Source organism: Phascolarctos cinereus, unplaced genomic scaffold, assembly GCF_003287225.1.
Source record: "Phascolarctos cinereus isolate Bilbo 61053 unplaced genomic scaffold, phaCin_HiC Scaffold_3;HRSCAF=262, whole genome shotgun sequence".
NCBI lineage: Eukaryota > Metazoa > Chordata > Mammalia > Diprotodontia > Phascolarctidae > Phascolarctos > Phascolarctos cinereus.
Window position 1 is genome coordinate 42598576 of NW_027555736.1, and position 13079 is coordinate 42611654.

A 13079-nucleotide genomic window follows, 5' to 3' on the forward strand; every position below is an offset into this window, starting at 1 on the left:
ACCTCATTTCTCAAACATATGGAGAACTGAGTCAAATTTATAAAAATAAGAGCCATTCCCCAATTGATAAATGATCAAAAGATGTGAACAGTTTTCAGATGAAACAATCAAAGCTATCCATAGCCATATGAACAAATGCTCTAACTCACTAGTGATTAGAGAAATGCAAATTAAAACAATTCTGATGTACTGCCTCATACTTATTAGATTGGCTAATAGGACAAAAAAAGAAAAAGACAAATGTTGGAGAGGATGTGGGAAAAAATAAGACATTAATGCACTGTTGGTGGAGTTGTGAACTGATTCAACTATTCTGTAGAACAATTTGGAATTATGCCCAAAGGGCTATATAACCATGCATACCCTTTGATCTAGCAATGCCACTACTAGGTCTGTATTCAAAAAGAGATTAAAAAAAACAGAAAGGAAAAGGCCCTATATGTACAAAAATGTTTATAGCAGGTCTTTTCTGGTGGCAAAGAATTGGAAATTGAGGGGATGTCCATCAACTGGGGAACAGGTGAACAAATTGTGGTATGTGATTATGATCAAATACTATTATACTATATAAAATGATGAGCAGGATGCTCTCAGAAAAACCTGGAAAGACATACATGAGCTGATGCAAAGTAAAATGTACTGTATACAAAGTAACAGAAATATTTTAGGATGATCAGCTGTGAATGACTTACCTGTTCTCAGCAATACAATGATCCAAGACAACTCTGAAGAACTTACAATGAAAAATGCTATCCATCCCCAGAGAAAGAACTGATGGTTTCTGAATATAGATTGAAACATACTTTTATTATTTTCTTTATTTTTCTTGAGGGTTTTTTTTTGTCTATGTTTTCTTTCACAACATGACTATTGTGGAAATGTTTTGCCTTACTAAAAAAAATACTATTTGTTATGTATAAGACATCTCTCTTGGCAGGCTAGGAGAAGGGTTATAGAGGGAAGCTATAGTGATGTAAAGTAAAAGACAACAAAAACTATTTTAAAATATTATAAATGAAAGAAAAGATCTTTAAGAGGTGCTCTAGGGTCTATAAATAGATCACAATGTATCAATGAACTTAGATGGAAAATATTATATCTTTATTTCAATAAAATTGATTTCTTCTATGTATTGTATTTTATGGATTTAAAAACAATATTCTGAGGTGTCCATAAACATCACAAGACTGCCAAAGTGGCACAAGACAAATAAACAGATTAAGAACCATTGGTCTTGAGGAAAGAATTGGAAAAGGAATGAGTATAGAGACTTACCCAATCACCAAATTCCCTGAAAATTAAATTAGTCAAGAAAATGAAATGATTCCATGAGTCAACAATAAATACCAGAACAAAATTCAAAGATTAAAAAAAATCACAAAATGTTAGATATCCACCATAAAAAAAAAAGTTAGAAAACAGGTTGAGAAGATATCATCTAAGAGTCAGGAGATGACCTGAAAACTTCAAACATGAAAAGGAGCAGATACTCTATTTCAAGAAATCACATATTAAAACAACTGTGAAAAATGGAAAGTAGTTTGGCAGAAATTATGCTTACATTAGTATCTCATACACCACAATAAGTGAATACATGGGAACAAATGAATATGTGGCATAGATTTATAAGGTTGCATTTTAAATACGTCAGTGGAACAAGGGAAAAGATCACTTATATAGTTATGGAATAAAAAAAATTACGATCAGAAAAGAGATAAACAGAATCATAAGATAAAATGTAGAAAAATTAAAAAGGTTATTTACTAATTTTCATCTCCATGTTGATGACTCCTAGATTTATATAGCCAATCCTCATGTGTTTCCTGAGCTCCATCACACAGCTCCAATTGCCAATTGTCTATTTCAAACTGAATAATCCTTAAACATCTCAAACGCAATTACTCCAAAACTGAGGTCATGTCTACGATAGAAGAGCTTATAAAATTGGGCCACTGAGCTCTACCTTTGTCTTTAATGGTACTCAGTGTACCTGGATAGAAAACCTCGTATGTGCTCTCCCATTTGGGCCTCCTAGACAACTAGGATGAGTTTGGCACATGTGTCCTCACACCCTGTGTGTCATGCTATGTTTACTGTTCAATGTTAAAATCTGTGGTGAATTGTTAACATTTTCTCTCTCTTCATTGAAGGCTTAAAGAATTTGGTCGTCAATACTCAGTCACTAAGCACTTAATAAACATCTGCTATGTTCAAAGCACTGTGCTTAGCACTGGACCAAGATATTAATCCACTAACTACTGTTATTTCTTTATTCCAGGGTACAACCGTGCTCCCATTGCTCTCCTCTGTCTTGTTTGACCCAAAAGAATTCCCTAACCCACATGAATTTGACCCAGGGCACTTCCTGAATAAGGATGGCAGTTTTAGGAAGAGTGACTACTTCATGCCTTTTTCTATAGGTATATTTTCTTCCTCATCTTTACCTGTAAATTTGAAATGAATCTGTCTCTACAACACCTTTCCATTTGGCTGCTCTTCAATGTATTCTAAATAACATTTCTGTTTTCTTTCCACATCTGTCACCGATGCTCACAAACTTCTTTTCTTTCTGTAACCAATATGATTGGGTATTACCCCAGAACACTTCAGCAAACTAGCTTGGTCCTGAAGAGTATTTACTGCTTCCTTTCTTTTGCCTTTATATGTAACCTAGCTCTTACAACAGGGCTGCCACAGAATAGGGGCTGAATACATGCTTATTAGGGAACTAACTGACTCATACCACACTATGGAATTAGAGCACATGAGTGGGAAATAGAAAGAGTTGTATAACACTATTTATTTACTCCTTTGCCTAATGATCATAATTGAATTGAGTTTATCTGATACAAGTTGCCTTATATTTTCTCTCATTACCACTATCTTGACATGTTTATCAGTGCTCATCCTAGATCATTTACCTGTTCATTCATTCATCCAAATAACAAAAATATTATAAAGCACTTCATATAGTATATATAAGATCTATGTGCAGAGGGAGTATGGTGGAGGGAAAGAGTCAGCTTTAACATCAACTTAATTCAGTCCTGCCTCTGATACATCCTAGTTGTGCGACTCTAAGCAAGTCATTTAGACTTTAAGGTGCAAAACAGTTACTTATTTGTAGTGATAGAAGAAATTTTCTTATTAGGGAAATCCTCATACTGATAAAATCATGGATGAAGATCAAAAAATTAAAAATAAAAGCCATTGTTCTTGACAAAGAAATGTATTCAAAGACTAATGAGACAGTCTGTAACTTCTAGGAAATTATAAAATAAGTAGAAGAAAGAAAAAATTATACTAAAAAAAGAACAGCATGAATGCATGAAGACTGTACTAATAATACGTAACAACATAATAGCTATTATACAGTGCTTTAAGTTTCAGAGTGCGCTATCTCATTTGACCTTCTCAACACCCCTGGAAAGATAGGTGCTATAATATTCCCCATTTTACAGATGAGAAAATTGAGGCTGAAAGCAGTTAAATGACTTGTACAGAGTCACACAGCTGGAAAGTGCCTAAGGTCAGATGTAAAATCAGTTTTTCCAGGTTCCAAGTCCACCGTACTAGTTCACTGTGGCACCTAGCTTCCTAATTAGGTACTAACAAGGTGCTATTCTATTGGGGTGTGGGGGAGGTGCTTCAGATAAGATTTTCTGGGAAAGGTGGTATAAAAATGGATTTGTACATGAAGGCCTCTGAAGAGAATCTTGTCTTCTTTCAGGAAAAAGGGCCTGTGTAGGAGAGGGCCTGGCTAAGATGGAATTGTTTTTATTCCTGGTCACCATTCTGCAAAACTTTACCCTCAAGAGTACCATTGATACAAAGGAAATCAACATCAAGCCATGTTCTACTGGACTTTTTACTGTTCCTCCAAAGTTCCAGCTGTGCCTTCTTCCCCGCTAAGGATGAAAAAGTCACCTTTCAAATCCAATCCAAATTCTATTCCTTTCTCGCCAAGATCCTAAATCTTTTATCTCTTGAAATTAACCAATCCTATTGAGGGGAAACGTAATACACTCATCATTGTCTTTTAACTGATTCCAATTCTTATACACATATACAAGGAAAGGCAATAGATTAAAGAACTCCTTGTATACCTTCATGAATGGCATGAAGACACCCTAAGCATCTTCAGGCTCTAAATCATGCTGCATATTTGGAAAGTTTTAGTTCAATAAATCTGATTCACTTGTTTTCACTGGAGCTCACTCTGTGCCATGAGTCATTTTTTTTCTTTAAGAATGCTATCTTGATGTTAAAAGGAGAAGATGGTTTAAGGCTGAAGAGACGTGTCAAGAAAAATTCTTAGATAAGTATCAGTTTACTGTTCAGTAGCAAGCTGGCTTTTCAAAACAGAGATAATAGCAATAACTAGTTGTCACTTGATTCAATACAAAAATTGCGAAGATGATTATCAAGTCAAAAAATATCATCCAAGCAACAGTCCTTGTTGGCAGGAAGTATAAAATTGAATTTCTACAAGAAAACCATTGAGTAAAATCTTGTCTCCTTTAAGGAAAACAGGACTTTCTGAGAGACAGCTTGGCTAAGATGGAAATGTTTTTAGCCCTAGTCACCCTTCTGCAAAACTTTCCCCTCAAGTCTATTTTTGACCTAAAGAAAATCAATAGCATGTTCTACTGGAATTAATGTCCCCAGACTGCAAGAGAACTTAGGAAGCGTAACAGTGGATTCCATTGAAACCCCAACATGTCAAGAGTGAGTCTTGCTACCCAGAAATTATGACTAGTAAGCCAAAGAGAGTGACTTTGTTGTGAAAGACCTGGACATTACTAAAAGTGAAATTCCACTTTATATTCTTCTCTCAAAGGTGTTGAAGCCCCTACAATACTTTTTATTTGCTAAAGGTCAATCATAAGTATTAATGATGCCAATTATTCTGTACTGGGTGATTTAAGACTGGGCTGGAATTGAAGAGAAAACCAAAGGAATCAACTTCTGACTCTTCAATATGGAACATGTGGGAACTTCAAGAGCATCAGAATTTTTAACCAAAAGAAAGAAAATAGTTTTGTGGAAGCAGCTCTGTGAACCTGGGTAAATCACTTACAATCCATTAGCCACAGTGTTCCTTGAAGTGTGGCCAGGGGTGAGAGAGTACAGGCAGGGGTGGGGAACCACATAAGGTTTAAGGGATCATGTACAATCTATTTTGGTTAGAGCATATCCTGTATGTAGGGAAGTAAAAGAAGACAAACACATATGAGATACTAAAGTCAACTTAACAAGATACAAAAATAGGTTCTTATTATTTACCAAAGTCAAGCAAGCATTGATAAAGCTGTCTGGCATCTTTAAGAACTTATTAATCAGCAGCAAATAGAGTACACCCTTTTGTATTACTTCTGCTTGAGGATCACTAAAGAGCAAGTAGTATAAAAGGCCTGAATCAGGCCTGGCCTTCCTATAAACACAGCTTATGGCATAGGCCCTAACAAAGGAATCATTTTATTTAATTACTCCTTTAGGAACCACTTACAACATAAAACATTGGACAGTTTTCCCAAATGTCTGCCACAGAGGATGGAGAATCTTTTCACACACCATTACGAATTCAGGATAAAGCTTGCTTAAATGGAGTTGGTAGCCCTCATTGTGCTATATGTACTTATAGGATGTCCTCAGAGTAGAGATGCTATGACATCTATTTTGATTCACAGTTATATATGCTTTTGTATCTAACTGAGGAAAGAACTCAAAGGTTCAGAAACATAGAGGAGTATTATTCAAAGGTAAATATGAATAATTTTGTCAAGATTTCTACTATAGATACATAGAGAAATAATATGAACTCGACATTTTAAATATTAACATTTATGATATAAAATATTTTCATATGTCAGCAAGCATTTGTTTCAAATTACATTAATTTTTAGGGAATTATAAACATATCTCATCAATAAACACATCTAAATAAACCCAAACAAAAAACCAAAATCAATTTATATCACTGGGTTTTATTTCAGATCTTGATAGCAACAGATAGTTGGAGAGTCAGGGTTTTTTTTTTTCTATTTTCTTGTCTCTCTTTCTCATAACTTTGTTCCTGGAATCAGAGTGAGATATAGAGCCATTATGATGTGTTAGAAAGTTTATACCTTGGGAGTCAGGACATCTGGAATGTGACAGTGAGTTCCTCACTGATTCCTCTAGACAAATCTCTGTCTTTCTGGGCTCAGTTTCCTCAAATGTAAAATGAGGTAGATGAAGTAGATGCTAACCCAGGTTCTTTCCAGTTCCAAATCTATGATCCTATGAACCTAGACAACCCCTCCCCTCAACTGCCATCCAGTAGCCATTTGAAGACCACTAGTGATGGGGAAATCACTACATCGAAAAGCAGCTCCTTCCATTTTCAGAAAGCTTGGTAAGGAAATTTTCTCATATTATGAATAGCATAAAAACAATTTTATAAGTGGGTAGATAATGAAATATCACATAGAATAAATTCACTTGTTTCTTGAAAATAGAAAAACCTCACACAGGGCATTCCATAAAGAATAGAAGCACAACAAAATACTCTGATTTGAGAATATTGTGGACACTTTTTTGCTTATCTTTCAGTATGATGAATTAAGGGGAGGAAAGGAAATATTTTTACACTGAAAACTCCCATAGAAATTTGTCTAAGGAAATGTGGGAAACAAAATATTGCTTCTTTTGCTTCTGCCTTTTCATTGCTTGTTTCATTTTATAATTCTCTTTATATATTTTTTTTAGTATTTCTAATAATAATGCAACTCTAATTTGGCAAACTATGCAAATGTAAATTGCCATAGTCTCTGTTACAAATCATTCACAATTAATATTTTTCACGGAGAGTATTCTGGAGGTTATATATGTTGGGTAGTATATCCTTGGGGTCAAAAGTGTATCAATTTGATATTTTTAAAAAAATCTTATTTAGATAGCAAATTATTTTAAAAGAAACAAAATTGGGAAATACAATTCTTGTTCATTTTATGTCTTGAGTAGTGCTCTTTTACTTGTTTGGTCAGTTTTGTTTTTTCTATTCATAGTCAATTGTAATTGGCACTGTAAATTGTAGAGGCAATAGCAGTTTGATTACTGAGCTGGTCTCTGGATCAGAAAATTGTGTGCCTCTGACATATAGCTCACTGAAGAGCAGAGAAGGTACCAATATGAGGATTGAGGAAATTCTTTCACTGGGAATTCCCTATGCCAATGAAATCAAAGGCCTAATACCATCTATTTAGGGTTGATTTCAACCTGTAGAATGATCATACAAAAAGGAAGAAACAGTTCAAATCATGAGAACTTCAAAAAAGTTTTGATTTAATAAATTAAAGTGAACTTTTACTTGTGTTTTAATTAGTCAGATATTGTTGTTTTTAATTATAAAGTTAGTAAATACAAAAAAAGTATTCAAATACACAAATTTAAAAAAAAATGTTATTGTACATAGTAATGTAGAGAGGCAATGTGGAAAACTGGTTTTATGGTCAGAATGACCTGGGTTTAAATTCTAACACATTTGACTTTGGCTAAGAGTTTCATATTCCACAAAGTGATAAATATTTCCTACCCGTTAAATGCTTATTTGTTTGTTTTCTGTGTACTTCTTTACATATGTCTATTAAATCCGGTTTCTTCAATAGTCTCTTTCACTCTATAACTTCATTCTTCTGTATCTTTTGTTTAAATAACTAAAGTTCCTTAGTTAAAATGTCTCATTCATTGCTTTCTATCCAATTTTTAAAAATCAGTAATTATTCCTTCATAAATTTAGTTGCTATATAATTAGGTGCATACATGTTTACCATTGATATTACCCCATTAGTAATGGAAAAGTTAACCCTAATAGTTTATTTTTCTTAATTCTTATTTTAAGTTAAGCTTTGTCCTCTGTAATGATTGCAGTTGTGATTTTATATATTTACTTGAAGAAAAGTTAATTTTAGTCTTTCCTCAGTATGCATTTTGAAAAATATTACATATATTCCCTGTAGTCAACATTATGTTGGCTTACGGTTTTTGTTAGCATTACATTTTTAACACAGTTAAATTCAATCTATTTATATTTGATAATTTATGTTCTTATAATCACTCTACAGATAGAAATCCACCCCCAATAGTCATAATAGTATTTTCTTCATTAAAGAGTATCAGTCAGCTAGCATTCTGTGAGTGCTTTCCAATGTCATCATATATTATTTCTATAGAAGATTAAAATTGATTGATTTAATTAATGCCTCATTATTATTTTTAATTATTTATTTTTGTCAGAGGAAAATGTAAATTTTTCTATTTTTAATTACTAATTCTTTCACAAATTTCACATACAAAACCATAGAAAAATAAACAAATTGCTGAAAATTCAAAAAACTACTTCTGTATGTTTTGAAAAAAAACTTTATTTCACTCTTTCTTTCAAGTATTTAGAATTTATTACCACTATTCTATTCTTATTTACAACCTTTTTCTCTTTGTTTATTTGTAACATCTATAATCAATTGATTCATATATACATATACATATATATACACATATATATACACACATATATATACACATATATATATATATTCATATATATATAGATATGTATGTGTGTATATATATATATATGTTCCTTTCCTATTTTTTCCTCAAGTCACACTGTATAATTCTGCAGTTAATAAAAACAATTTTTTTTATAACTCCTTCATTAGCTATCAAACTAAAGTGACAACTCAAAATCATAGCTGTAAAGGACATTTTACTAAAGTACCTAATTTGATTGCCCATCTTGTTCTTAAGTCTCAACTATCGACAACCAAATCAAAAGTTACTTCTATTTTGGGCAATTTCTCAATGAATTCCTGAAAGTTATTCTTGCTTTCAATGTTCAACTCTTGTTTTCACAAAAGAATTCTTGTATTTACCAGGATACTAATTTTTTCAACATCTCTAAGTTAGAAGAGACATTAGGGATTACCCAGTTTGACTGAAAGCTTCACAGGATTCCTTTCCCTAAAAAGCCTGATTTGAAGATCTGTAGTTAGAAAGAATCCACATCCCCATTCAGTCCATTCCACTTTTGAATGGTTCTAATTGGTAGCTTTTCTTTACATGGCTTTAGTTTTCTTGAAGACAAACCTGTCTCTTTCCACTTCTAACTTATTTCTTACTTCTTGGCCTCTAGCTCCAAGCAGAAAAAAACTGAAATGCATCTTCCAGAGTCACGCAAATTCTAAAAGAAAAATTGCATTCCTCCTTTTCATGAGCACTAATAATTCCAGTTTTTCTACTGTTCTTCCTGAATACAATGTTGTAGGTGTGCTATGAAGAGTAATAGCATTTCCCTCATCCTCAACACTATGCAGCTTAAGCTTAAGTGAGTGTATTTGGTACTTTTATGATCCTATTGACTCATATTTACATTACAATCCACTAAAATTCCCAAATATTTTTCAGATGAACTCCTACATAGACATGCTTCCCTTATCTTCCATGGAACATAAATTAGAGCAGAAATGAATATTAGAGGTCATCTAGTCAAAACATTCATTTTATAGTGAGGAAAATCAAGGACAGATTTAATGACTTCCCCAAAATTACACAAGTATTTTTGTGGCAGAACTAGGATTTAATTCCAGATCTTCTCATTATCAATCTTATACTTATTCAACAATACAACCCTGAATTTTGTTGGTTTTTTGCATTTTTTAACCTGTCACATTTTTAAATATTTCAACATTTCAGATTCAGTATATCATATTCCAAATTTTATGTCATTTCCCTTTGTTATTGAAGCACCTTGTCTTTTTAGCTATGTGATATTAGATATTAGACACCTTAGCTGTTTATTGGATCTTTTCATTCCTAGTGTAATGTTGAAGCTGGACAAAGATCTGTATGAATGAAATGAACTTGGGGTCCCTCCCTGTTGATGTTCTCTGAATTCTTTTATTTCACTAGCTGTTTTACTTTTCATTACTTCCAAGAAATTTCGTTGTACTTTTTTTTTAAATAGAGAATAGAATGACAGATTTCTTCTTGACAGTTTTTACAGGACCTCATACTTCTGACACTTTTCTTGATTTGTGTTCAAGATCTACTTCATGTCATGGCTTCCATTTTTACTTACATGATTGTTTGGGTGTTTTTTTCATTTTTATTTTTCTGTTTCCCCATAATATATTCATACTTAAACTCAAACATATTGTTTTATTTACATTGTCTATAGATACTTGTAAACAATTAAATCTCATCTCTTAATGATGTTTGGTTGCACATTACTTTCTAGCCACTTCCCTAATGAAGCATAAGTCAACACAGGATTTATATACTGTATGTGTATGGAAGGGTGAGCTACATGGGGGATAATACTGATGCAACTGTACCAAAAAATAAAGGCAACAAAAGATAAGAAAACTATGAAATAAATTCACAACCTGAATTTTTTAAAAAATGGCAATGAACAGTCTCAGACCTGTTCTTACTGTATTTATTAAAACTTCTAACAACATGAAAAAAAAACATTTGGTTGCACCTAATTCTTTATTTATATTGTAATATCATTTGCTAATTTTTTTCCTTTCTTAAATTCTTCCAGCATATGTATTATCCGTTCCATTTCATTTCGAGGAAATTCTATCTTTGTTTCTGATGTTACTGTTTTGATTGTTCCAACCATTTTTTCTTGATTTCTGCCTCCATTCTATTAATGTGTAATATTTTTTTCATTGTGTAGGTTCTCTGGTTTATTTCTGTTTATTGTTTAATTGTCAATTTATAGTAGTCTTGCTTCTTTTTAACCTTTCCATTGATTTTAGAAATGGACCTTGAGATTGTCCATGGCATCCTTTGTCTTTGCCACGTACAGTTCATTACTTTTTTGTAAATCCAAGTGAGCAAAAGGAAAATTTAGTGGTCAGACAAAATACCTGAAATCTATATATCCACTAAACAAGACTGTTTCATTTTTAAGAGGTAGCTATGGAAATTACAAAAGGATATTACTGTGCCATGTGAAATGTAATCCAAAAAGTGAGATTATATACTCTATTTATGCAGATACTTGTCCTCTTGAATATATTCTCACCTCAATTCTGAAGCAGAAATATAAGGATTTTCCCCCAAAGTGACCTCAGTTATGAATTGAATGAATCCTAAATTTCATAAAGACCAAAAAGACTTAAAAGAAGTTATGGTTCTTCACAACATAGAATAATCACGAAGATACTACTTTCTCTGTTCAATTATAAATTCAGTGAAGTCAGACTGACTAAATCTTATTTCATCTTTGCAACAGGGTCATATAGTATCAAGTCATGGAACACAATAGCTTCCCAAGAATTAAAAAGAGTATTACTGAGAGCAGATGAGAGTTGCTTCATGGGTGTGGCACAGAATACAACACATTAAAAGGAGGAATAAAAGAAGACCTAAAGTAAAGGATGTCATCAAAGAAATGCATGCTTTAAACAGGAGATGAGCTAATCATGTCTTGAGAGTGAGAAATAATTGATAGCCCAGGTGCTGTACCAAAATGTTTGTGACAGGAAAAGATAAAGAAAGTGTGAGCCCTTCCAGTGAACTTAAGGGAATGAATGAGTGAATGAAACAAGATTTTATTAAGCACTCACAATTTGCTAAACACTGAGCTAAGTGTTGATGATATAAATAGAAAACTGACATAGTCCCGATTCCTCAAGGAACTACATTCTAACTGGGCAGATACAAAGGCACAGTCGCATGATAGATGGAAGGGCACAGTGGTCCTAAGACCACAATTTCAGTGAAGGTGATGAGGGCCAGTAATCCTTAAAAGTACAATGGCACATCAGTTCACATTGCCTAGACAGCAAGTCAGAAAATGTATAGATAATGTATGAGATTCAGCAGGAAGACAGGGATGGATGAGCTGTATGTAATCTGCAATGACATGATGCAGAGCCGTATCTCCAATGCTTGGAACTACATCATATCTATAATAGATATTAAGTAAATGTTTATGGAATTGAAATCATTGAACATGTTGAAAAGAGATGTTTGCTTAAAGTTAAATAAAAGGAATTCTTCTTTGCCCATGACACCATAACCAGTCTTAATAGGCATGGGGATAGAGGACATGCTGTTGAAGACTGGGGCCCAAAATGAGAGAAATAAGGACCCAGGAGGAATTTACAGCTTCAACCAATGTTACAGAAATATGCCTTTATAGATAACTCTTCTAGCTCTGTTTTGTTCACAAAATGTCTATAAACAAAAAGGGAAATCTGTTAGTAAATATAAGAATTAAAAACAAATGAAGGCAAGATGAAAATAAAAATGAGATTTTAGACATTGATTCTGATAACAAAAATAATAACATTATGTAGTATTTTAAGGCATGGAAGGCTATTTCCGTGAATTAACTTGTGGCCCCCAGATTTCCCCTGTAAGTGCCATTTTATAAGTGAAGATAAGGATGTCAAGTTAATGATATGTCCAGAGTCACTAAACTGTAAATATCTGAGACAGGATTTGAAGCCAGACCTTCCCTGACTCCAAGTCCAGTCATCCTTCCACCTACATGCATTCTTTCAAAGGACATTAGTGATTCTAAGCATGAAAGGTGGCATAGTGGATAGAACACCCAGTCTGGAGTTAGGAAGACTCATCATCTTCCTGAGTTCAAATCTGGCCTCAGATACTTACAAGCTATGTGATCATGGGCAAGTCACTTAACCCTATTTGCCTCAGTTTCCTCATCTGTAAAGTGAGCTGGAGAAGGAAATGGAAAAACACTCTAGTGTCTTAGCCAAGAAAACCCAAAATGGGGTTATGAAGATGCAGAGATGAATCAAAATGACTGAAAAGCATGAAGAAAAACTGGATTCTGTTTAATAACTACACTCCAAAATTAGGTTAGTGGACAAATAAAGTCTGCTCCAGTATGTGAGAATATGTGTATGTTACATTGCTCCTGAAATTATCAATTAAGAAAACCTATATTAGTCCTTAATCAAGATCTTTAATTTCTTTCTTCAAGTTCAAATAACACATGCAACTACCCATGGTCTGAGAGCCTCCTGTCTGATCCAGAAAAATCTCCTGGCCCA

At 33.3% G+C, this 13079-nt stretch overlaps 1 protein-coding gene across 1 annotated transcript in view; it reads left to right on the top strand.

Moving 5' to 3' along the window:
* Positions 1 to 3912, top strand: part of LOC110213986 (cytochrome P450 2C44-like) — a 30828-nt gene extending 26916 nt beyond the window's left edge. Inside the window, exons 8-9 of the mRNA XM_020994565.2 lie at positions 2279 to 2420; positions 3731 to 3912. Of these exons, the coding sequence (XP_020850224.1) occupies positions 2279 to 2420; positions 3731 to 3912 (324 nt within the window). The remainder of the gene's footprint in view (positions 1 to 2278; positions 2421 to 3730) is intronic.
* Positions 3913 to 13079: the final 9167 nt, after the last annotated feature.